Source organism: Tursiops truncatus, chromosome 8 (assembly GCF_011762595.2).
Source record: "Tursiops truncatus isolate mTurTru1 chromosome 8, mTurTru1.mat.Y, whole genome shotgun sequence".
NCBI lineage: Eukaryota > Metazoa > Chordata > Mammalia > Artiodactyla > Delphinidae > Tursiops > Tursiops truncatus.
Window position 1 is genome coordinate 24613024 of NC_047041.1, and position 25381 is coordinate 24638404.

The 25381-nt window shown below is 39.0% G+C and overlaps 1 protein-coding gene across 1 annotated transcript; it reads right to left on the reverse strand.

Annotated features, from left to right (window-relative positions):
• Positions 1-1005: 1005 nt before the first annotated feature.
• On the reverse strand, positions 1006-23746 carry RAB39A (RAB39A, member RAS oncogene family). Its single transcript, XM_019920277.3, has 2 exons — positions 23348-23746; positions 1006-2655 (listed from the first exon to the last, which is right to left on the reverse strand). The coding sequence occupies exons 1-2, from the start codon at positions 23572-23574 to the stop codon at positions 2229-2231; spliced, it is 654 nt and encodes a 217-aa protein (XP_019775836.1). The 5' UTR covers positions 23575-23746; the 3' UTR covers positions 1006-2228.
• Between the last annotated feature and the right edge of the window lie 1635 nt (positions 23747-25381).

Sequence of the window (25381 nt, forward strand, 5' to 3'; positions counted from 1 at the left end):
TACAAATGTCAATTAAAAAATACACTAAAATTTTGAGGGAAAAGCATGGAAAATAGAGAAATAAGTACATAAGACATATGGAGTATATGTAAAACACTGTGTCTAGCCAGGCCCAAGTCACACAGCCTTGGGAGGAGACACACCGCCTACCTGAATCACAAGGACTTCTCCAAAGGAAAAATGAGGTTCTGATGCCAGAAGTGGAAGGAATGAATTGCAAAGAAAACGAACAACAGTACACTATAATCTAGATATACATCCGTAAATACATAGGTTCCCTGGGGTTGTGATCTTGTACAAACAATAAAAAAAAGATGAGACTCATAGTAGAGGCTGCTAGCTTCTGCTGAGGAAAATGTCCAGGGAAGAAGAGTTGATTTATTTAGTTATTTTTTTAGAGTCCACATATAAGTGACATCATGCACTATTTGTCTTTGTCTTATTTCACTTAGCATACTGTCCTCCAGTTTTATCCATGTTGTCTTAAATGATAGGATTTTCTTCTTTTTTAAGGTTGAAGAATATTCCATTGCATATATATACCATATTTTCCTTATCCAATAATCTACTATGGACACTTAGATTGTTTCCATACCTTGGCTCTTGTGAATAATGCTACAATGAACATGGGAGTACAGATATCTCTTCAAATAATGATGATGTTTCCTTTGGATATATACTCAGAAGTGGAAGGGAGGAAGAGCTTATGACACAAATTGACCATGTGTAAAAGATGTTGTAGGAATGAAAAAGTCTGAACACCTAGGAAGAAAGGGGGAGCATAGAGTATTTGGAAAGGACATTGTTCAAGGTCATACATAGTTTAAAATTATGACATTTCAGTGGGCCCGTATGCATGAAGGCTTGCTTATATTTCGGGATTTGAATACAGTGCAAAGAAGTGTTGCTAAATTTTCGATCAACATCAAAAAAAACGGTGGAAATGTTTTTTCTTTTATTATGAAACTGCAGGAAAGGCAAGCCTTATAAGCAGCATGAGGCCCAGTAGAATTTTCCCTGATGATAGTGGTAATTTAGAGAAGAAGAAGGATCTAAGGCCATAGAACAATTTTGAAAGCAAAATAAGACTGCTGAGTCTTCACCCAGTGTATGAGATTAAGTTTTAACGGCATATGATGAAGTGACCATGACACAACCAGCAGAGCTCGTTGAATTGTTGAAAATGGCTCTTGAAGCTACAGGAAATGGACAGTAGACATAGAAAAAGAACAAGGTAAATCCAAAAGAGTGGAAGGACAAAATTAATCAAGAGAAAAGTCAAAAATAGAGGAGAAAAGCAGTAAACTTGACAAATAAAACCAAAACGTTCTTTTAGAAAGACCAGTAAAATAAGCAGTATTTGGCAAATATGATAGAGATGGGACTAGCTATAAAACAGAGAGAATTTTTTTTTTAATTACAAAAGAATACTATGCTAGCTTTATACCAACACATTTGAAAATCTGGACAAAATGGCTAAGTTTTTCTTGTCTAAATAAGGACAGTATACTATAACAACAAAACATTTGCTGATAGTGATCCTTCGTTTTTATTTTCACAAATATTTGCAATAAAACCTTTTGCTTGGATCCTTAGATATCATTATAAAACATAAAATTTTCAGGAGCAATAAATCAGAGAACAAAAATTAATATAAAACTTATCTTCTCATGTTCAGGCAAAATTAAGGGAGAATAAATATTTCAGAGAATGGTTAAAAACCTGGTACCTTAAACAAGGAATTGTTATTTTAGGCCTAGTTACTAACTCTGTGATTGTTTACTTTGTAAGTAAACAGTACACTTTTAAATCCACTTTACTATTTAATATTAATTAATTAACACTAGAGAATGTAATTCCTGGTAAAATCTTTTCAATCAGATTATATATGCACAAAACATCCATTTCAAACTGTCAAGAAAAATGAGTAATATTGACATATTTGGATATTATGGTCAGTTATATGCTAACAAAGTGAGAATGGAGGCAATTATGTAGATACTCCAGTTTCCAGAAAAAGTCGTCTGCTTTGCTTGATAATTTAGCAAAATACCAATCTGGTAGTTTAACAAGTAACCATATTGCTCTGAATCAAATACCTTACAAAATAGTGTTAGCATGGGTTTATAACTTTTTAAAATGCTTTCATCACATCATTCTGTTGTTAATGTCGGTATTTATCCTGAAATGACACCCAATCTGTTCTTAGTTCTTTGGCATGTATGAAGTCAGCAGAAGCACTCTTTCCTGGGTTTTACTGCTTCCTCAGAAGAATGCACAGTATTTGGAACGAAACCACTTCTAACCCCTTCCCAGCCATCCTGAATACAAATTTCTCCCCTTTTAATAAGCTCATATATGTCTCTTGTCAAGATAGTGAAGGATTCCTCAACATTTGTAGCATCTTTTGCTGAGGTTTCTATATACTTCATACCACAGTCTGCTGACAGTCTTTCAGCTTCTTCCCTTGTAACTTGACGTTGTGAAGCTAAATCACATTTATGTCCCACTAGCAGAAATACAATCTGAAATGGATGTACACGCATTTTTGCTTCTTCTAGCCAATCTTTCACATGTTCAAAAGATCGTCGGTTAGTAATGTCAAATACTAAAAATCCACCAACCGAGTTGCGGTAATAAGATCGAGTTATTGATCTGAAAAATAAATAGAAAAAAAGGTTGTAATTAATGTGATTTAACTAGAGTTTATAAGTCAAATATGAAGTGTCAAAGTGAACAAAAAAATTCTATGAAACTAATATGCAAGCCAGTTTCATCCACTGACATTAGATATTTAAAAATAGACAAATAAGCACTTACATGTCATCTCACACTCAGAATTACTTGTTTTTATTTTAAAATATCTGATAGAATAATTATTACATTACTGTGGTTAAAAGTAGGCACACAAAAAGATTTGGTGTGGGGCAGAGGTTACACAGCAGACCAGATCTTAAGAATCTCTCTCTATCATTTAAATCAACAGGCTCCTCTTTATGTCAGTTAAGGAAGAAGAAACAAGGGCAAACTTGTTATATCAGTTACAGGTTTCGTCCTGGGCTATACCTATTCAAGAAACAGGAAATTGTTCAGACGTGGGATATGAATCTGAGATGTGCGTACTTATGATTGTTTGCCTCTACCGATCTAGGCTCTTCTGATCAAGGTTCCTGTTGGGTAGCCCCTCTCCCATGGCTATGGCTTTCACCAGGTTCTGGCAATCTCATTTCCTTTCCTTGCCCCATCTGGCCAGGTCGTTAATGGCTTCCCACTGTTGCTATTACTGAATGCATCACCATCCTTTATTGGTGCCCTTGACCTTGCCCGCATTTCTGGAAAGTCACTACATTAAACTCTTTTCAGTTAACCTTTCAAGTGTGCCATTTGTTTCCTGACTGAATCATGAGGCAAGGGGCCAAGGCTATACTGTTTTATATTTTTGCCTTTACATATGTTGTCTTCTCTACCTAGAATGTCTTCTACCCTTTTTTTTTGCCAGCAAACTCCTATTTCTTCTTTGAGTCAGTTCAAAAATCCTGTCATATAAGAAGCCTTCCCTGTCACTGTCTTCTCCCCCTCTACCTCTCTTAGGCACTTCTCTCTCTTATAATTCCATTGAACCTTTGGCATACCGCCATTATATCAATTTTCATAATGTGCTGATTGGGTTTGTTGGTATGTCTCCTACTCAATTCAAAGCTCCTTTAGGGTTAAACATATTCTATGTATCTAAGAACTTCCTGGCAAATGATGGATGTAATTTAATATTTGCTATATTGGATTAATTAATCTTATCAGAGAGGGAAAGTGTTAAATGTTGTATTAGCCAGAAATCACATATGTGTCTCAGCTTCCAAGTTGTCAGTGATCTTGTTTTTTTTGGTCACGCCGCGTGGCTTGCGGGGTCTTAGTTTCCTGACCAGGGATCAAACCCGGGGCCCCCTGCAGTGGAATTGCAGAGTCCTAACCAGTGGACCGCCAGGGAATTATCCCAAGTTGTCAGTGATCTTAAGCATTGAGATCATCCTTAAGCAAGTTCATCTGTTACTTGCCTGAGGCACCAAAGATCTTTGTGTAGGGCCAGTGTGTTATTTGGTACTCTCCAACTTTTACATACCTTCTTTATCCTTATTGCTGAAATCACAGCTCAGTTTAGTGACCTGATACCACAAGTACTACTTGTTGAAGAAAGTTTCCATATCTCCTGCTTCCCCTTCTCCTCAGAATTCATGGTAGAGAGGTTCTCAAGCGACTACTTAAAAAAACAACCTCTCTCAAGGACTACTGTACCGTACAGTTGTTGACAGTAAGAAAAAATCTCCCACTATCACTGGCAGGCTACAAATAATGCAGTTCATTTAAGTTGTTGCTGTTTTTTTAATTTTGAGGGATAATTGATTTGTTATTGTTTTGCTACTCATCTATATATGTGTGAATTTAGACAGATGTGCAGTGTCTTAAGAGAAACCTAATTAAGGCTGTTATTAGACTGAAAGCTTTCATTTACTCAGCACCAAGTCTGCATTACCACCCACCCCCTGCAATTAATTTACCATTAGTATAATTTAAAACAACATGCTTTTGTGTTTAAAAATTCAACATTGAAATGTTTGTCTATTAGGCAGAGGCATGTAGGAAATACCATATTTTCTAGCACTTTGTATTTAATTTTGAAAACATATTTGGAACACAGTTGCCAAATCATTCTATAGAATAAAATTATAGCAAAGTATATGTAACATATTCTATAAAACAGCCCTTATTAATAATTAATCGGAATAAAAGGTCTTAATAGGACATCTGCCTTTTTCTATATAATAATTTGATCTCCAGTTTGTGTCTGGATATTAGATTTAGAATTCTGATAATGGTTAGCCTTCAGATTCATAATTAGTTGTCCTAAAAGGCAGGGTTTCCCCTAAAACAACTGGGCATCCCTGCTGTCAGTTATTTAGGGGAAGAGACAGGCCTTCAAGACTGAAAAATGGAACTTGAAAGGCAGGTCTTACAGAGATGATGAGGGAACATCTATCTTTCTCTGGAACTTCCTCTCTTGGGTCGAGACACTTAGGTCTTCAGAAGGTCTTGAAGGTATTTTAAGGAGGCAGGGAACAGACCCTAAAAGAACAAGGTAGATAGGCCTCCCTGTAAAGAATCCAAGAGTTGCAAAGAATGATGAGTAACAATTCTTTATAAGCAACAACATCTTTTGCATGTTATTTTATATCTATTTCCTTCTGGGCTTTGAAAGTCTCACTGAATGAATAAATGATTTAAAGAAAGCCTGGGAAAAGTTCCACTGGACAATTACAGGTGTGACATTTTAGAATACAGACATGTCCTCTTTGTCATGAGCTACTACACTGTTGAGAAATGGTTCTTGGCTTAAAACCTGGCTTTGAGACTAGACACCTGAACATCATCTGAGTGCTCATCAAGAAATATGTTCTCTGATTCACCAGGCGGGAACTTTGTCATCAAGCAGAAGTCATATATATAGGCAGGAATAGGGGTGGGACCTGAGGGGACCCAGAGTAACAAGGCTCACACACCCAGCATATCTACTTCTGCAGCACCCTCACAACCTATGGCCTTATGTGGATTTCCCTATAGTTAAAGGGGAAAAAAAATTCAAGTCTGCCTTACAGATGGCTCTAAATAATATGCTGGCATCAGTCTACTCCACTCAATAGTGGAAAAGAGAAATCCTTCCATTTGTGGAACTTTTAGTGGTACTTTTTCCAGAGGAAGAGATGGCGAGATGAAGGTTAAGGATCTACACCAATACACGAGCAGAGGCTAAGGGTTTGGAATGTTGGAAAAAACAAAATCAGAAGACTGATACTAAGGAGGTTTGGCATGTGTAGGTGGGTCTTGAGTATGCAAATACTGTATCCTATGTGAATACTCACCAAAAGCCCCCTGTTTGAAAGAGTTCCTAATAATTGGTGAAACAAAATGTTCTGTTCTATAGTCATCAGTCAGTATTTTTATCCCAGTTTGGACTCACAGTAATCATGGTAGGAGGCTGGGACTGGGCTGAGCAGAGACTTTCTCTTGCCTCAACCGTCACTGCTTAATACCCAATTTTCCAGCAGTTACTGACACCTTGGATATGGTACCTTACTCTGGGAAAACCATCACAGAGGAGACACTGATATGTCCTCACTGTAATAGACATTTAACGTGGACTCAAGCCATGCTAGCACCACCATCCATGAACTTATGGAATACCTTATACAAAGTCATGGTATCCCACACTTTGCTATAGACCAAAGGTTTCAGTTAACAGAGGAAGAAATGGGCTGATGCCATAGGATTTGTTGATCTTATGTCACTATCACCTAGAGGCATATACCTATAAAACTGTGGAAAGGGTTATTAAGATTCAGTCATGTTAACAGATACACACACACACACATATATATAATATATAAACAACAAGGACCTACTGTATAGCACAGGGAACTATATTCAATATGTATTACAATAACCTCTAATGGAAAAGAATCTGAAAAAGAATATATACATATATATAAAACTGAAACACCTTGCTGTACTCCTGAAACTAACACAACATTGTAAATCAACTATACTTCAATTAAAAAAAAAAGATTTAGTTATGCTCATGTCCAGGAGTTGACACCCTGTAAGATTTTAGCATGATTCTTCAGGATGTATACGTTCTAAGCTAGTGAGTAATACAGTAGGTGGTGTTTTTTTCCCCATGAATAGATGCTCTGGTATGGGAAACAAAGGGTAAAAGTGGGGTGATGGTACCTCTTGCAATTACACTTAATGAGTCACTAAAATTTTTTGTTGCTTCTAATTCCTGTGACTCTGCTGATATAAAGGTTTTAGTATCCAAGGGAGAAATGCTTTCACTAGAGAACCTCGTGATGCTTCTATTGAATTAGTAGCTGAGACTGCCAATTGTCCATTTGGGGCTTCTTATGGCAGTGGGTGAACAGGCAAAAAAGGGGCAACAGTATCAATGGGGACCACACTGGCCTCCTGCAGTCCTTGCTGCCCAGAACTTCTGGGATCTTTTGGTTCATTTCATGCCTGGTCCCTCCAGCTATCCTGTCAAGTCTCTGGCACGCAGACATGCTTCCAGTAACTTTCGTTTTTGATTAATGTCCTCAAGTTGGTTTTGTTGCTGGCAACCAAAGACCTGATTGATAGAGGCTACAGATATTTTGTAGGAAAAGAATGATACAAAACAAAGTCGCAAACATTTTATAAATTTCAACATAGCTTTATGAAGCCAAAATTCCTTCATTTAAAAAAATTGTGGTAAAAAACAGATGAAATTTACCCTCTGAACAATTTTTAAGTATACAGTATTATTAACTATAAGCACAATGTTGTACCACAGATCTCTAGAACTTTTTCATTCTGCATGACTGATACTCCCATTCCCATTGATCAGCAACTCATTTCCTACCCTCCCCCCAGCCCCAAGCAGCCACCATTCTACTTTCTGCTTCTGAGTCTGACTACTGTAGTTACCTCATATAAGTGAAATCATGCAGTATTTGCCCCTCTGTGATCGGCTTATTTTGTTGCAGGAAAATGGGGAGCGAGAGGACAGTCCTGTCCCAGGTCTCAGGTGAGTCCCTGGGACAGGCCACCACGTAAGGGTCCTTGGCTTTGTGCAGGAAAGAATTCAAGAGCGAGCCATAGTAAAGTGAAAGCAAGTTTATTCTGGGAGATACACACTATATAGGCAGAGTATGGGCCATCTCAAAAGGCACAAGGCCCTGAAATATGGAGTGGTTAGTTTTTATGGGTTGGGTAATTGCATAGCCTAACGAGTGGTAGGATTATTCCAACTCTTTTGGGGAAGCGGCAGGGATTTCCAAGAATTGGACCACTGCCCACTTTTTGGCCTTTTATGGTCAGCCTCGGAACTGTCATGGCACCTGTGGGTGTGTTGTTTAGCATGCTAAGGCATTACAATGAGCATATAATGAGGCTCAAGGTCTACTGGAAGTCAAATCTTCTGCCATCTTGGGCCTAGGTTGGATCTAGCCAGTTTATGTTGTATAGTCAATGTCATTCTTTTAAAGGTTGTGATCTTTAAAGTGTGTGCCCACTTCCCTCCTGTCTCAATTTCACTTAGCATAACATCCCCAAGATTCATCCATGTTGTAGCATATGACAGGATTTCCTTCTTTTTTTATGGCTGAATAATTTTCAACTGTATGTATATAACACATTTTCTTTATCCATTCATCTCAAAGTTTATTCTTACATGTATATTCGCTTTAGAATAGAAAAGAAAAATGGTTGCCTTGTTTATGTAAACATTTTAAACTGTTTAATTTTTCTAATTTTTTTTCCTGAAATAATATATAGACAAGTGAAATTGAGAGCACTGAATTGGCTTACATTTTATAAAGAATTACTTAATATATGGGCAATGCAACCAAAAAATGTGAATGAGATCTTAGATGTTATTATTATGAACTTTATAGGATGTGCACTGCTCTCTTAAAAAAGCAACAAAACATAGAGAACTTGCTGACTTACCTGGGTAAAATGAGCCAGATGGTCCACTGGAAATGCCCTTCTTGTGGCTTTGCCAATTGCCAAATAGGTATTTAGAAGATGGAAGTACTTTGATGACAAAGGCTGCTGGTAGCAAGCAGCCTATGAATGCATTAGCCTTATGAGTGCCTTTTTTCACCATGACATTACATTCCTACTGCCCTTCTGGGAATAGTCACTGTGTTGATGCTTTATTTACCTGCTTCACTTGCCTTGTAATCCGGGCCCTTAGAACTGCTTTCGAGAAACTAAAACACAAGTCTCCCCGCTCCTTGTATTATTACTGACTCTAACAGTCCCTGCCTTTGCCTTCTAAAACTTGGGGCTTATAACTTAGAATATCTTTTTTCATACATACAAACATTAAAATTCTCTATGTGTAATTCCAGGGTCTTTCCATCAAAAATCAAGTCTGTGGTTGTGGAGGCTATATGTAATACTGACAGGACCTAATGGCCGTATTCTGTCTTTGAATACGTGAATCAATTCCCCTGTGACCATCTTTTATTTTTCTTTTACCACAGGTCATCATTATATGATAGTGAGGCCTTGTTATCACCCCCAGCATGCTCTATTCACCTTTTATCTTCTATTTTCCTCTATAGTTAACACATTCTAACGTCCTATATAATTTTTCCAACTTATTTGGTTATAGCCCATCTCCCCCCATTAGAAGATAAGCTCCATGAGAGCAAGAATTTTTGTCACTTTTTTCGGAACGCTGTATCCCTAGTGTCTAAAACAGAATTGGGCATGCATGAGGCCTACTGAGAGTTGTAAATAAATAAACAACTGAATTAATAAGTTCAGACTCTGTAAGACTGTACCCAGGCAGCATGCAAATGCTAAGCAAATGGGAGAATAACAGAGGGAAATACAAAAAAGCTTATCTCCTTTGGATATTTATAGTAGGGATTCATGAAATGGGCTAAATAACAAAAAGAGAAGTGGGCTGAATAACAGTGCACACTGTAAATATAAAGGTGAAACCATCCACTTTTTCTAAAGAACTACTGTATTTAAATTGGTAGTAATTCAAATTGTATTTTGTAGTGGATTCTGGAAGGCAGAACAAGTTAATGTGAAAATCCAAATAATTTAGAAATTAATGAGAAATGTTTCTAGCTTCACTATTTGTCTGTAAGATGATAATGAAGGATGCTTATTTGCTATTTGGTATGGTACCAGAAAATGTATAAAAGATTTTAGCACTTATTCTGACACTTTCTGGCATCCTTTTGCAGAACAAAAATGAGATGATGACCAGCTTCTCATGATTATTTTATTTTCCATACAACATAATATATTATGTGATTTAACATAATTAAAGAACATTTTTTCTTGGGTTATAATCCTCCTACCATTTTTGTGACTTATGTTTCCATACAACTTTCTCAATATTGCTTCATTTCATGTGATTTGTATATCTCTCCACATTTATAATTTATATTGGTGTTTATCCTTTTCTCATTTCATTCTATGTCTGAAATTATGCAGCTTTTATTTTCAAGTCATTTGAATAGACTGTCCTTCTTTTTCATTCTTTTTCTAAGTTTGTGTTTTCATCAAAGTTACCTGTGCACTTACCACACATTCTTATTTTTCCTATTCCCCAAACTTGCCAAAACTGTACTGTTATATCATAATTTTAGGAAGATCATTTCTTGGCATTTGTGTTATTCTGACCATGTATACTTTTCAATGCTGAGCCCTGGAATAAACTGATTTCTTTTCCTTAGAGTTAATAATTATCTTGCATATTAATCAAGATAGGCCAGGCCATGCTATAGTAAGAAACAACCCACCTCTTGATAGGAAGAACGTTAAAAAACCTGGGCTGTATTTTAAAACTACCACATGTGGGTTCTGCTCAAATTCACTAGTTAGAATTAGTCAAATGATTCTTAGTCAAGAGGGAAGGGAAATATATTCCTCCCGTGTGTCCAGAAGAAAAGAAGCATCAGATATGAGTTAGCACTCTCTACCACATCTTTTTATTCCTTTCTTTTTCTTTTTGCTGAATTTTCCAAGTAGTCCTTAATAACCTAACCCCAAACTCTGCCAGTTGCCATTTTTTAAAAAGTTCATTCCTGTTAGCTTTTCTGTCAATTTCATCTTCCTGAGGAGGTCTCTCTTACAATCTTCTGCCCTGCTCCAATCGGGCCTGGTTGTCCTTGGTATCTGTGGCAGAGAGAGCATCCTATGATCTCCCTTCACCATTTTCTTGGGCATTTCCTTTGCTTTTCTTCAGGGGTAAATCTCCTGTTCCTCAGAGCCCATGTCTTCATTCTTGGTTTATTCTTTTATGCACATTATGTGTTTGTCTGTGTCTGTGTGTGTGTATATAGAGCACATCCTCAAGTAGCTTCCTAAAAAAGATTCATGAGGGAAAACAAAAGATGCATGAGGTAATATTTTGAAGTCTTGCATGTTTTTATTCTGCTTTCACAGTTGAATGACAGTTTGGTCAGATATAAAATCCTTTCAGAATTTTGAAGTCTCTCCATTGCCTTCTAGCTTCAACTGTTGTTTTCGGGAAGGCTGAAGTCAATCTGATTCCAGATCTTTTTTATGTGACCTTTTATACATGTCCCTCCCCCACCCCACCCCAGAAGTTTGTAGGAACTTCTCTGTGGCCCCAGTGTTTAGAATTCCACGACGATGTCCCTTAGAATGTGTCTACTTTCATCTATTGTGCTGGACCCTTCCAATCTGAAAACTCAGGTCCCTCCCTACATCTAGGAAATTTTTTTGAATTGCTTCACTGATGATTTCTCCCCTCTGTTTTTTCTGCTCCATTTTTCTAGAATGCCTGTTACTTTTTTACTGAACCTTTTGGACTAGTCCTCTAATTTAAAAAATATATATATATTTCCTATTTTCTAAGTCTTTGTCTTTTTGTCCTACTTTTTGAGAGATTTCCCCAACTTTATATTGTTTTATTTTTTTCTATTGTGTTTCCAAAAGCTCTTTTGTTCTCAGAATATTCTTTTGAAAAAATAGTATCTTGTTCTTCTTTTATGATTTAAATACTTGCCCACTATCCCTCTGAGAAGATTAAGGACAGGGTTTTTTGGGGGGGGTTGTTTTTTTAAACATTCCCTTCTCCCTTATTAACTTTGTTTTTCTGGTTGCTTTTGGTTTCTGTTTATTTTGGTCTCTAGGTTTCATGTTACAGATTTCCTAGTATTTCTTGTAATCTTTCATTGAGACTAAAAGCCTCACTCATAAGATGATCAGGCTGGATCATTTAGTTGAGGAAACTCTAATGTTGGCCTCTTAAGTCTTTCTTCTTGGCCTGGTCAGATTTGTCAGAAATGATTTCACCAATGTCCTGTTTGAAGGGTGAAGGTCTGATTACTAGCATTCTGGGAGCTAAGATGGGGAAGAGGGCTAGACAGTCTTAGCATACAACATGCATACATTCACTTAAAGCCCTTACTTTTAATAAGGGACCCCAACCTCAATTATGCCTGATGCTTCCAGTAAGAGACTCTATGTTTAACTCTTTTCAAAGAATAAATTTCTAGTTTTTTGCTAATGTGGGGGGAGAGGAAGTCACCTGGTGTGTGGAATGGTGGAGGGGATGTGAGGATCCAGTCTTTCTTAAACAGACTGACAATCAATGATCCTTATTTTAGCATTCCCACTTCAGAAGTATCTGGTGTCACCATTTCCTGAATCTTTAGGGGATTCAATGATATATACTGGTTTGGTCTTTAGCTTTTTCCACCCCTAGCTTAGAAGCCCATTTTCTTTAATCTGCTAATTCATTTACCATTCCTCCATCTGCTTTCTTACTTCCAAAATTCTTTTGCTATTGTCTCCTTACCTATTCTCCTTGCTAGGATTTATGGTTAAAAAACAAAACTATTGTCACTTTAGTGAGGTTTCAGGAAAAAAAGCTAAAATAGGCAAAGGTGTTCAATCTGCTATCATTACTGGAAGTTACTTCTTTTTTAATTGTTATTATTTCCTATTGTTATTTCTCTTACTACTGACATATCCTTCATGTCCCAGCATCAAGGACCACGTTCTTTCTGATACATCCTCTGAAACTAGCCCTAACCCTACACACAGATGACAATTCCTCCCTTTGTTCTGCCACCAGAACTTATTTTAGTACTTACTAGCCTTTATTCCAATTATTTATTATCTTTCTTTGCTGTGAGTCTGTGAGAAAGATCTCTAATTGTCCCCCAGTGTCTATTCTCCCTGTCTTCCTTTAGTAATAGAACTCCATGAGTTTTAGCTTGTACATAGCAACTCATATAGAAACTATATTCCCCAGCTTTCTTACAGTTAGTTTTGGCATATCACTAAGTTTGGATCGATGGGACATGATAAGTTATGTGTGCAGTCTGACGTTCATCTGCTTGAAGACGCCATTTGCCCTAGGCTTCCTCTTTCTCCTTCTTGCTTGTTAGGAAATGGCAATGACTAGAAAACCCTGGAAACTGATGTTGAGGCACAGCCACCTGGATAGTCCAGAACTGCTCACTCTGGACTATTAACATGGGGAGAGAGAAACAAAGTTCTGTATTATTTAAGGTAATATATTTGGTCAGTCTCTGTTATAGCAATATAGTCTGTACTCTACCCAGTATAGAGACAGCATGGACCTTGAATGTGAGACTATATCATATTTATTTTTATATCTATTTTTGCATCTAGTGCCTGGTATACAGTTAATCTAAACAAATGCATAGATTTCCACACATAAATCATAATCCTGATTGATTTCAGTTTCTCTAGGAAAAAAAGGAAAACTACTTCACAGTTCTTTTGTAACTTTACGACACCATAGGCAGTATTTGCTTGTAGCTTTGCCTAATACCCAACATCTCTCCTTGTCTAACAAGGCAAAAGACTTCATATAAATTTCTCCACTGCAGCGGGCTGGGTTCATTCCTGTTACTAAGTGTAGCAGTGTAGTCACTGAGTACTGCATGGAGGGGAGAATTGATTGTCATTGCAGCCACAAGTGTTTGCTGTCAGTTATCAGTACTGCTTCTATTGTGTAAAGCTATTTCTCCTTTTGTTTCTGAATATAGCCGAAAAATAATGGTTTGAGCAGACACAGTAATTAATTTGGATCTACAGAGATGGGAGTGGGGGTGGGGTTGTATGCAAACAGAATATTTTTCAGGATAGAAACTACACAATGTGCCAGTAAAACTCTTTTCAACCATGCCAGGAGGCCTGATGCAGCAGAAAGAGCACTGAACAGAGGAGTTAAGAGAATTAGGCTCTTATGCAAACCACTAACAAATGATAAGGCCTGGGGCAAGTCAAAGACTCTCTGGACATTAATTCTATCATTTTACAAATGAGACTGTTGGGACTTCCCTGGTGGTCCAGTGGGTAAGACTGCAAGCTCCCGGACTTCCCTGGAGGCACAGTGGTTAAGAATCTGCCTGCCAATGTAGGGGATACAAGTTCAAGCCCTGGTCCGGGAAGATCCCACATGCTGCCGAGTAACTAAGCCTGTGCGTCACAACTATAGAGCCTGCACTCTAGAGCGCGTGAGCCGCAACTACTGAGCCTGCGTGCCACAACTACTGAAGCCCTCGTGCCTAGAGCCTGTGCTCTGCAACAAGAGAAGCCACTGCAATAAGAAGCCCACACACCACAACAAAGAATAGCCCCCATCACCGCAACTAGAGAACGCCCACATGCAGCAATGAAGACCCAGCACAGCCAAGTATAAAACAAATAAATAAATTTATTAAAAAAAAAAAGACTCCATGCTCCCAATGCAGGGGGCTGGGGTTCAATCTCTGGTCAGGGAACTAGATCCTGCATGCATGCCGCAACTAAGAATTCGCATGCTGCAACTAAGAGTTTGCATTGCTGCAACTAAGAAGTCTGCATGTGACAACTAAGATCCACATGCTGCAACTAAGAAGTCCGCATGCTGCAACTAAGAAGTCCACATGCCACAACTATGAAGCCCGCACACTACAACTAAGAAGTCCGCATCCTGCAAATAGGAGTCCGCATGCCGAAACTAAGAAGCCCACATGCCCCAACGAAGATCCTGTGTGCCGCAACTAAGACCCAGTGCAGCCAAAGTAAATAAATAAATAAATACATTTTTTTTTTAAAAAAAGGGGGACTGTTGTACCAGATCCATCCATCTGTTTCTTCCCAGTCCTATGGTTGTACCAAAATGGCCAGAATGTTGATCTCTGTAGCTTCTTTCATGTGTCTTCTCCCCCCTCGCTTTCTTGGATTCTGTTTTCAATTCATCTCTCACTAATTTTCCTCGCCTCCAATAGTCCTCTCCTATACAATTAGTTATACCTTCTCTTCCACTTTTAATTCTCTTTTTAGAGTCTGTCCATCTGTCCTATCATATATGTCTTAAACTTCACCTCATATTTGCTTCATTAACTTTTGATTTCCTCATCCCATAGCCTTTCTGTAGCCCTTAAAACAAGTACTAATGATATTGCATGATCTGTGTAAAACTGTGACAAGTGCCTAGAAGTTAGGCAAGAGGAGAAACCTTTTAATTTTGAATGAGGGGACAAAAACCAAGGGATTCTCTAGAGTCTATTGATCTGATTAGATCTTGCTCTAAAATATAGTAACCAAGTGTTTTAAAAGGGAGACCTGACGGAGTCATTCAGAAGCACCAGCAAAAGAGACAGAGAATCATATGAGAGAAGAAACCATGAGAGGTTCTCAAATATACTCCTAAAATTTAAGGAATTGCCTACAATTTTTCTTTGAAGTATTGGCTCCTAAAGTGCTCTAATCTTTCCATCTGTTGGTTCCTAAAACACTCTATGTTAAAGGACTCTGGGTTGGGAAATACCATATCTGTCTTGGGTGTTTACAAAGTATATTAGGATATTAGTATATTAAGAGCTCTGAGAAATATGGCGACAACCCAGCACTTCCAAAACTATTTGATCAAGGAAACTTTTACTCAAATTACACCTATTACTTTGAAAAATGCTACTTTGAAGAAAAATGATGGGCAATGCCTAGAATTTGAGAATCTATAATCTTTCTTTATAATGACTTCTGTTATAGCCAGGAAGTTCTTAATATCTAACTCCCATTTGCAGTATTCTCTCTTGATCTCTTCTTAGAGAAGAGGGTTCAGTTTGGGCCACACACTATTCTTTTGTATTTCTGAGGCAGGAGTCTGTGATTAAGGCTGTTCTTCAGCCTTATCCATTTGAAGCCATATCCCACTAAGTCCTACGAGATGGAAATACATTTGGAAAGCCTAAAGAATCAGAAGAAAAACCACTTTTAACATTCCTAGTACAGGAAGATAATTTAAGCAGAGATTTTGACCAATTATACAAAAAGCAGAGGAAAGAATAGGCATAGAGAAGGATAACATTTTCCCAAGAAAAGTCACTGATGAATTTTGGGGCGTGGCTTGATAAAGACCTTTCTCAGGTGACTCTGATGCACTCACTATACCAGTGAAGTAGAAATAAACCTACGAGAGAAGTCTCTGTTCCCTTACCTCAACATTTTTTTGGCACTGAGATATTTTTGATGGTTTCTTTATATCCTAGCTATTGATATCAGTGGATGGTCTTAAGGACTTACTGCCAGTAATAAAATAATTTTATTTAGCATATTGTTCCTAAATGAAAAATGAATTATCACCATAGGAAGGAAATAGAAAAAAACTTCAGTACGTTTTAAGAATGTTTAAAAGAACACTAAGATTCTAAACCAAAATAAAATCATATGCCAGCTAGCCATCGACATTTACTCAGTCATGCTTGTACACAGAACTACTATCTGTATTTTGAAACTCTTTCACAGCTTAAACTAAACATATACTTTTAAATTTAAAACATATTGGACCTCTGTTCTGGAACTCCTACAGGTCAGAACAGTACTTCATTACACAAAGTGATTCTTTCCAGAAAACAATGGGTTTTAATAATATTTGTTTCTTGATAAGCTAGGTAGATTGTGTGGGGTAATAATTTTTAAATGAACTTCCCTGAATTATATATTGTCAGAATTGATTAAAAGTTACTGACATTTGGAGGCAGATATATTAGTATCATAAAGTACAGGCTTTGTAGGTATTTCACTTTAGAAAGAATGAAAATATCTTAAAAAGTAAAATCTGATGTTCTCTGGTGTGTGTGTGTGTGTGTATACCTCAGTATTAGTTGAGTGGTTCACCTTTCTTTTTTTTTTTTTTTTTTTTTGCGGTACGCGGCATGTGGGATCTTCCCGGACCGGGGTTCTGCATCGGCAGGCGGACTCTCAACCACTGCGCCACCAGGGAAGCCCCACCTTTCTTTTTCACTGCTTGACAGAGCAGACTGATAGAATGCAGATTCCCTTCTAACTCAGCTAGGATAAGAATAACTGGCTCTTAAAACACCAAGATAAACATTCTCAGATCATTCCAAGAAGTTGCTCTTTAAACTTTAACATGGCTATGGAGGCTAAGTTGTTAAGAAATCTTTGTATGCTAACCAAACTGACTGACAATGGCTAGAAATTTCTTCTCTCTCTTTCTCTCAGACTGAGCGAAGCACTTTTCTTCATGTGAAAACTTTACTGAGTGATTCATGTACTAGCAACATTATCTCTAATTTTTTTTTCTAGCCCTTTCTTTGAAAGCTAAATGTGGAGCCAATGTGTCAGAATAGGTGGTCATCAATGCAGCATGATGAGAGGAAACTCCGACACCCATCAGCCATAGATCCATAACTCTGCCAACAGGGAAATGTTACTTCAAGATGAGGTGTTACCTCCTAGGTGGTCATCCTCTTTTAGAATAGAAATACTCCTGTCAGAACCCTTATTAAGTTTTAATAATTTTGTGTCTCTTGGTCATCTAGCTACTTCTCTCTCTGAAGCTAAGATGGAGTAGTAAGGGATGGCTTTTCGACTGAGATGTGAGGGAAAATAGAAGTGAAGGATAGGTCAAGGTCCTACTATCCAAAAACAGAAGGAAAGAAAAGTAGGAAAGCCCCAAAGTCCCCAAGAATGAGTTTTACCTACTTTACAATTTTGCCTGCTGCTGGCCTAGGGCCTTCAAACATTGGAGTACAATATTTAGTCTACTATATTTACAATATTTAGTTACTAAATTGTCAGAATGTATAATCACCTTCATATAGCAATATGTCATTGAGGCTGTGGCTATACATGCGAAATCAATTGATTCATTGAAGAAAAAAGAAATTAAGAAAAATAGTCACAGGTTTTTGAAATTACTGGCTAGCTTCTTAACTGTACTGACTATACAATCACTCAAAATGGTCTGAATGCTCTGAGTGGACAGTGAAAATAACTTTTATCATATAAAAATACATTTGGCTACACAGGTCATTTTTCCACATTCTGCTACACTTGTTAGAAATGATGCTGGCTCCTTCTTACATACAGTTTTACTCTGAAACTCCATAAAGTAGACACTTTTTGGGGTGACTGCTCACTTCCTTCTTCTGTGAATTTCTCTTTCCCAAAAAGTAGACCCTTACAGATTCATTTGCATTGGATGACCCATAATGCATACCTGGGATATTTGTATTATAATCCCTTTGTGTTTTACGTATACATTATCTTAATAACTGGACCCTGGGGGAGCTGATTCACTGGCCAATCAAATAGCCAATGAGAATTTTTCTTTCAAGAATTTGAATAAGAGGCTCAGAGACTGAGACAGTTGGGAGCTGACAGCATTGGATAATGGAAATAGACTAGAGAGAAAATCCACAAACTCTTGTTATTAGAGCTTCCATATTTTCAGACACTTGTATGTTCAGTGAGATTTTTGTCTCTCATGAGACCTGTATCATTTATAATTTATGCCTTATATCCAAACTAATTTGGTTATATTTCTGTTACTTAAAACACAAATAATTTTAACCAAGACAGTATATTATCAGATTACTCAATACAAATATAGTCTAGCTTTCTATTGTTTCTAATAACTTGGAACTACAGTAGACTGCAATGATTATGGGACTTAGTTGTGGACAATCTCTGCTCTGTTACCTATGCAATATGAACCCACCAATCCACTATCAGAAAATCTTTTTCTATTGAAGATCATGAACCACAGTAAGGAGAGTGGGGATCAAGTAAGGGTCCTTTTAAAAAAAACAAAAAACAAAACCTATTTAGTTTAGGAATCTTAAAAGATACCTTAAGGAGAAATATAAAATGTTCATGTTGCTTACTTCTAAAATTATGAACGGAGAACATAAATTAAACCAGTTTTAAACATTTACTTCATATGAATGTTTTGAAGGGGAAGAGAAGAAAACAGAGACAAAAGGGAGGCAGAGGGTAAATAAGGAGAATAAGTTAAAAAGAAATGAGAGCATACAAGACACATTAAAATAAAAAGGAAGGAGAGGGGCTTCTCTGGTGGCGCAGTCGTTGAGAGTCCGCCTGCCGATGTTAGGGGACACGGGTTCGTGCCCTGGTCCGGGAAGATCCCACATGCCGCGGAGCGGCTGGGCCCGTGAGCCATGGCCGCTGAGTCTGCGAGTCCGGAGCCCGTGCTCCGCAACGAGAGAGGCCACAACAGTGAGAGGCCCATGTACCGCAAAAAAAAAAAAAAAAAAAAAAAAAAAAGGAAGTAGAGGAAAAGACAGAAGGTGGGAGGAAACTATGAGTAGGGACTGATAGATGAAAGGGATAAAGGAAAAATATAAAGAAGTTTAAGGAAGGGTAAGACACATAAGGAAGAGAAAGATACACAGTAGAAGAGGAGCTAGAGGAAAAGAGATGAAGAGGCAGGCAGAGAGTTAGGGAGAGGCCCAGGATGTTAAGTGGTATTAGTTACAGGTCACCTTCAGATTTTTAGGGGGGCAGGGGAGGCTGTCCCTTTTATAGCAATTACTGCTTACAGCCCTTTAGCTGTAACCAGCCCATTAGCTGGTTAACTAATGTCTGCACGTTTTCCATTGCTCCAAACTTCAAAAGTTTAGTTGGTTCTGCTCAAAGAATGTGACTAAAGCAACTCATCAAGGGAGCTTTCCCCAAATTATACTACTAAGAACACTAGTTATCATAGATTTTCATGTTTTAAGAATAGCCCCTCAAATAAATGGTGGAAATGCTAGTTTAATCAAAGTTAAACAGGTTTCTTTGCTCAATACTTCTTGGAGTCTTTGATATGAATTTCTAAGAGAGAAATGGAATATAGGGATTTCCAAGCTTATTTGATTACAGAACCCATCCTTTAAAAAGAATCAGAAGGTATGAGTGCTCTGCAGAACACGCTTTGAGAAGAACTACACTAGGAGGACATTATTCTCTGAACTTTACAACCAGTGGCTGTAACTGTAATACCCCCAAGGCCAGACAACACGAAATAAAAGGCCCAATCTGGCTTGAAGCTTCAGGTTTTCTATCCCTATAGCTAATGTTGCTTTTTCTTTATCTCATTTTATCTTCATATTGCTTTAAGTGCTTTTCATGGGAAAAATTCAAATTTTATATTCTTACATTCTTACATTTGCTCTCTATACTTCTAGCCTTATTTGCACTTATTTATCTTATTAATGCTGTTAAGCAATATTCTTGTTTCCTTTCCTGCTAAACTTCTTCCACTATGATGATTAAAAAATAAAAGTGGTGACAGCTAGTTTCCCCCCAGTGCCAAATCCATCTTCCCTTTTTCCTAGGCACATGGTAGCCCCGTGTAAGTGTGGCCTTGTAACTAATTTCTCTTCACTGAATTGAGAGCTGAAGTGATCTGCACCACATTGGCCTCATTTGCTTAGAAGAAACATTACTTGATTTAGATCTTTACTTTCCCCTCCCCTGGAAGTGGCACACAGTGTGCCTGCAACCCAGCTTTGTTCACACAGAAGAAGATAATGTCCTAGGGATGGCAGAAAACTAAGAGAGAAGGTACTTGAATGATGGCCTGGAGCAGGCCACTCCAACAACTTGTACTACTTACCTTGAGACTGTTACACAAGAGAGAAATAAACTATTGTTAATGAAGGCACTGTAATTTTAAGTATCCTTAATACAGCAATTTAACATTTATCCTGACTAAAACATAGTGTTAATAATAAAAACCTAACAATTGAGTGTTAAGTTACAATTTACAGATGCTCACATATTCATCATTTTTCTAAACCTTCTTCACTTTGATTTTGTTCCTTTTTATTTTTTGTAAGTAGTTATTGACTACTAGCATGTATTATCTGAACTTCGAAAGCTAAGGCTTTATTTGTCAATTATACCTCAATAAAGCTGGGTAAAAAAAAGATAACTAAGGCTACTTATGGCCATAATCATCAGCTCACTATTTTGTTGTTCTGTAACATATTTGTTTATGCTTTTAAGCTATATCCTGAACTGTCTAAAGTAGGTTTCTTTTTGTTAGTTTATATCTAATCACCAATAAACCTCCAAATGGAATGTTTTCCTCAAATTCCTAATGGTATAATTATAACTAATGACAGAACTATATATTCATGAACTATATAGTACCTTTCTATGAAACAAACGTGCTTACTCAAAATAAGTATCTGTATTTTCTTAGAGGAAGGTACAGAATGATTTAACATTAATTGTTTTAAATGCAATTTTATGGAGAAACATTCTGCTAAATGAGAGAAAAGCAAGTATTTGGAGGCAGCTACTGAAATATGTATGTATTTAGGAATACATCTTTGGTAAAGAGCCAAGCAAAATAAAGTATGACTCATTGTCAGTAAACATTCCCTAAATGTCCTTGCATTATTATGAGAGAGTTACTGTCTGGTTTTAATAGTGTATATAAAATCAATTTACATTCTTCTTAAAGGCAATAAAAAAATGATGTATTTAACAGAAAAGGCCATTAAAATCTAACAAATTAATCATCCTTACTTTCTTGTCAATAAGTTTTTAAGGAAAGAATTTTAGACACAAGATTTTACTACCTATGTTTCTTGTAGCTGCAATTATCAGTAGTTGCTAGAAGTTTAAGGTATAAAGAACACGTTTTTATTATTTTCACTTTAGAGGGTATAGCAAGAGCTATTAGTAAATGTTTTTTTCTGACCATGAAATATCTTAAAGTTCATCTCTGATTGAGATCACAAGTGAATGAATTTGCAGTCTACCTTATAATGGTAAAACTGCAATGAATCTTAGAGATCATAATGACTCCGTTTTACAGATGAGGAATCAGAGTTTGAAAAAATTTTTTTTTTTTTTTTTTTTGGTACGTGGGCCTCTCACTGTTGCGGCCTCTCCCGTTGCGGAGCACAGGCTCCTGACGTGCAGGCTCAGCGGCCATGGCTCATGGGCGCAGCCGCTCCGCGGCATGTGGGATCCTCCCCGACCGGGGCACGAACCCGTGTCCCCTGCATCGGCAGGCGGACTCTCAACCACTGCGCCACCAGGGAAGCCCTGAAAAATTATTTTAAAGGAGGCTTCTTGAAAAAAAATCTTCTTCATGGAATTCTAGGTATTGTACAATTCAAATCAATAACCTTTAACACTTCTCTAAAGGGCTGGCCTTACTATCTTTCCACTTTACACATTGTAAAACTATGGTATAAGCAAGCTAAGCAGTTCACTTATCTCTATGAATCAGTGTCATAGCTGGGAATGGAAGCCAAAACTTGAAAGTGTTGGAACATTCTCACAGAAGTAGACTCATCTCATTCAGAATGGATGCTGGCTGGGGTGAGGGGAAGCCATGTTTGGGAAATCCGGTCAGTAAGTACTCTATTTCACAAACAGACTACTTGCTGAAGACTACAAAATGCTTGCTTTAATGAGTTCCAGTTGATAATGCAACCTTAAAAAAGCCCCAAACACTACAATATATCAGGTCCCTACTTTCCTCTAAATTCCTTGAATCCTAGAAATTTAAAATGTGCTTCATATCTGGTTAAATCTTAAATATCTAGGAAATGCGTACAAGTTACGTTTAGTTTTGGATCCCTCCTTCTCTATGCAGAAAAGTATTTTCTGATCTATTATCACTCTGGAACATTAAGTACCTATTATAAATAAAATAAAGGAAAAGTTCCTAACAAATCTCAGTATGTACATCTCTCTTTTCTTCACCAAAGCACCAATGATGACAAACTTCTAAAGACAACTCAACCCTTAAAAACAACAAAAAACTCCTCTGCTGTGCCTGTGTCCCTGATGTTACATCTAGTTGCTGTACATGACACATTCCCACGGGTCCTGGCCCAGTATTTCTGATGACCACATTCGGTGCTGTGAGGTGTTCAGACCATTACCGCATTCATCATCTCCCTCTGAACGATGCCCAATGAGCTCATGCAGTAATCTGGGTTGGAGCACTGCTTGCTGTGAAGCTAAATGGATCAATCACGAATCTGGGAACGCTTCTATGCAGTTCTCCTGGGCCGCGTAGATGGGAAGCTGCTCCGTCAGGGGAGGAAAACGGGAGCTTGGAGGAGGGTGGTCAGGTCAGGGTGTGTACAGCGAGGGACACTGAGTTTGGGGAGAAGGCAGCAGGGGAGCCGAAGAGTTGGGGATAAAAATACTAGCAGGGGTAGAGGGCTGCGGAAGAGGGGGCTGGTGAGGGTGACCTGGGCTCAGGCGGGAAAAGGAAAGACAGAAAGGGGACGCAGGAAATGGGAGCCAAAGAAAGAAGTGAGAAACTGCGGAGGAGGAAGTCGTCCCTGGAAGAGGAGGGGCAAAGGGGAAGTGAGAATGGAGTGTTTGCACTTTCGAGAGGGAAGGGCCAGAGCTTCTCCCGACACTGGCCTGTGCGGCCGACGCTTGGGGAAGGTGCCCCAGGCGGATGGAGGGGGCGGCGCGGTCCCTGGGGTCCCGGCGCCGGCGGCCCTACCTGAACCGCTCCTGTCCCGCCGTGTCCCAGAGCTGCAGCTTGATCCTCTTGCCCGGCTCGATCTCCAGCAGGCGGGAGAAGAAGTCCACGCCGACAGTGGGGTCGCAGGCTGGGGAGCGCAGCCCGGGAAAGCGGCCCTGAGTGAAGCGGTGCAGGAGGCACGACTTGCCCACTGTGGAGTCCCCGATCACGATGAGGCGGAACTGGTAGATCCAGATGGTCTCCATCGCTCACGTGCCCAGCTGGCTCTAGGGCCGCCCCACCCACCCACCCGCTGCGGGGCAAGTAAGGCGGCGGGAACTGTCCCTTCAGCACCTCCCGGGCGCTCGCCTGCCGGCTTCCAGCATATTCCTGCGGCTTCGGCCGCCGCCTGGACCCCGCCCTCTCTGGAGGGAGAGGCGGGGCCCGGCAGGACCAGGGGCGGGCCCTCGGGCCAGTGGGCGGAGCAGGGGCCGTGGTGAGGGGTGGGGGGAAATAGTCTAGTTGCTTGCGGACTCCCGCCCCCGACCTCTGTAAATCACTTTCCCCCAAAGCTCACTGGGCGCCGACGGGAAAGTGGGTGTGGTGAAAGGACGTGACAGCAGCAGCAACCAATGAAAGTGAAGCAAGGTCTCAACTCTTGGAGGGTCAGCCAATGAAAAGTGAGAATCATTTTCTTACGGGCGTCAGGGCGGGCTTGTCCGATTCCGGCTCTAATTTTGGAAAACGCGGGGGCCGTAACCTGGGTCACTGTGTGGTTTCCTCTTTTAAAGATTTGACCAGTTCTGTGACCACCGTTCTTTAACCAGATTTCTGTTGGCGGCTTTCTGCTCTCTAGCCTTGTTGATTGCCACCTCCAAGGCGTTCTAATGTGAAGGAGTTGAGAGCAGAATAGAAATAAATTTGCAGAGAAAGTTCTGGATGCTTCTAGCAAGGGCTTTGGCCATTGCTCCTGCCACCACCATTTCTTCCTCACAGCTTTCAGTACTACGGAAGAGTGAGAAAAATGCCAATCGCCGCCATTGTCTCTAGGGCCCTTCAGCGAGGGGAAGGAGAGGAAAGGAAATGAAATGTTGAGATGTTCATAAAACCTCCCTTTCTTCTCGGAAGAATGGGAGCTTCCGTCTCCGTTATACATGCCGGAAAAATCCTGAAGCGGTCTCTCCTTAGCTTATGCCTGGTCAGGGATCTGAATAAAGCACAGTTGAATTTTGGCGAGATCGACTCCTGTCTCATGCCTCTCTTCTGACTGGTTAATAGTGAGTTCAAGATTTGTCTTTTAAAAGTTAAACAGTTTTGGGCTTCTCTGGTGGCGCAGTGGTTGAGAGTTCCGCCTGCCGATGCAGGGGACATGGGTTCGTGCCCCGGTCCGGTAAGATCCTACATGCCACGGAGCGGCTGGGCCCGTGAGCCATGGCCGCTGAGCTTGCGCGTTCGGAGCCTGTGCTCTGCAACGGGAAAGGCCACAACAGTGAGAGGCTCGCGCACCGCAAAAAAAAAGAAAAAAAAAAAAAGTTAAACAGTTTTAAAGTGTGTTTTTGCCAAAGTAGAATTTTAACAATTCCACTTTTTTTCATGCCCACATGCAAACTTACACTTTTGTTATTCATCCTTACTTCCTTTCTTGTTTTGGGGGAAGAGGTATTGTTTTGAAGGATGTGTTTAATCCCCTGACACCCATCTTTTTAAAACTTTTTTCTAACAGTGATCTTTATTTCATAACATTCATACCTCAAATCTCCTCCTTGCTAATAGTTTGTACTGCTCAGCCAGTGGACATACTCGAGTAACCACAATCCTGAAACTAAGCAAAACATCTCTCCATTATGCCTCTCCTTTAGATTTTTGCTTTTTCCATTATTTTCCTTTTCAAACATTAAAAAAGAACCCTCTATTCTCATTTCTAACCCACCAGTTAGTCTTCAGCCCTCTCCATGCCTAATACACCCCTGACATTGCTTTTGATAATGTTGCCAGGGACTTTCTAACTACCAAATCTGCTCCTTCCCTACCCCATCATCTATCTTTAGTTATTCTTCTTGACCTCTCAGTAGC

Excerpts from the sequence above, each read along its gene's own strand:
- RAB39A (XM_019920277.3), bottom strand. The coding sequence starts at position 23,574 with ATGGAGACCATCTGGATCTACCAGTTCCGCCTCATCGTGATCGGGGAC. Across the intron at positions 2,656-23,347 it reads GCGGGACAGGAGCGGTTCAG|ATCAATAACTCGATCTTATT; the intron begins GTAGGGCCGCCG and ends TTTATTTTTCAG.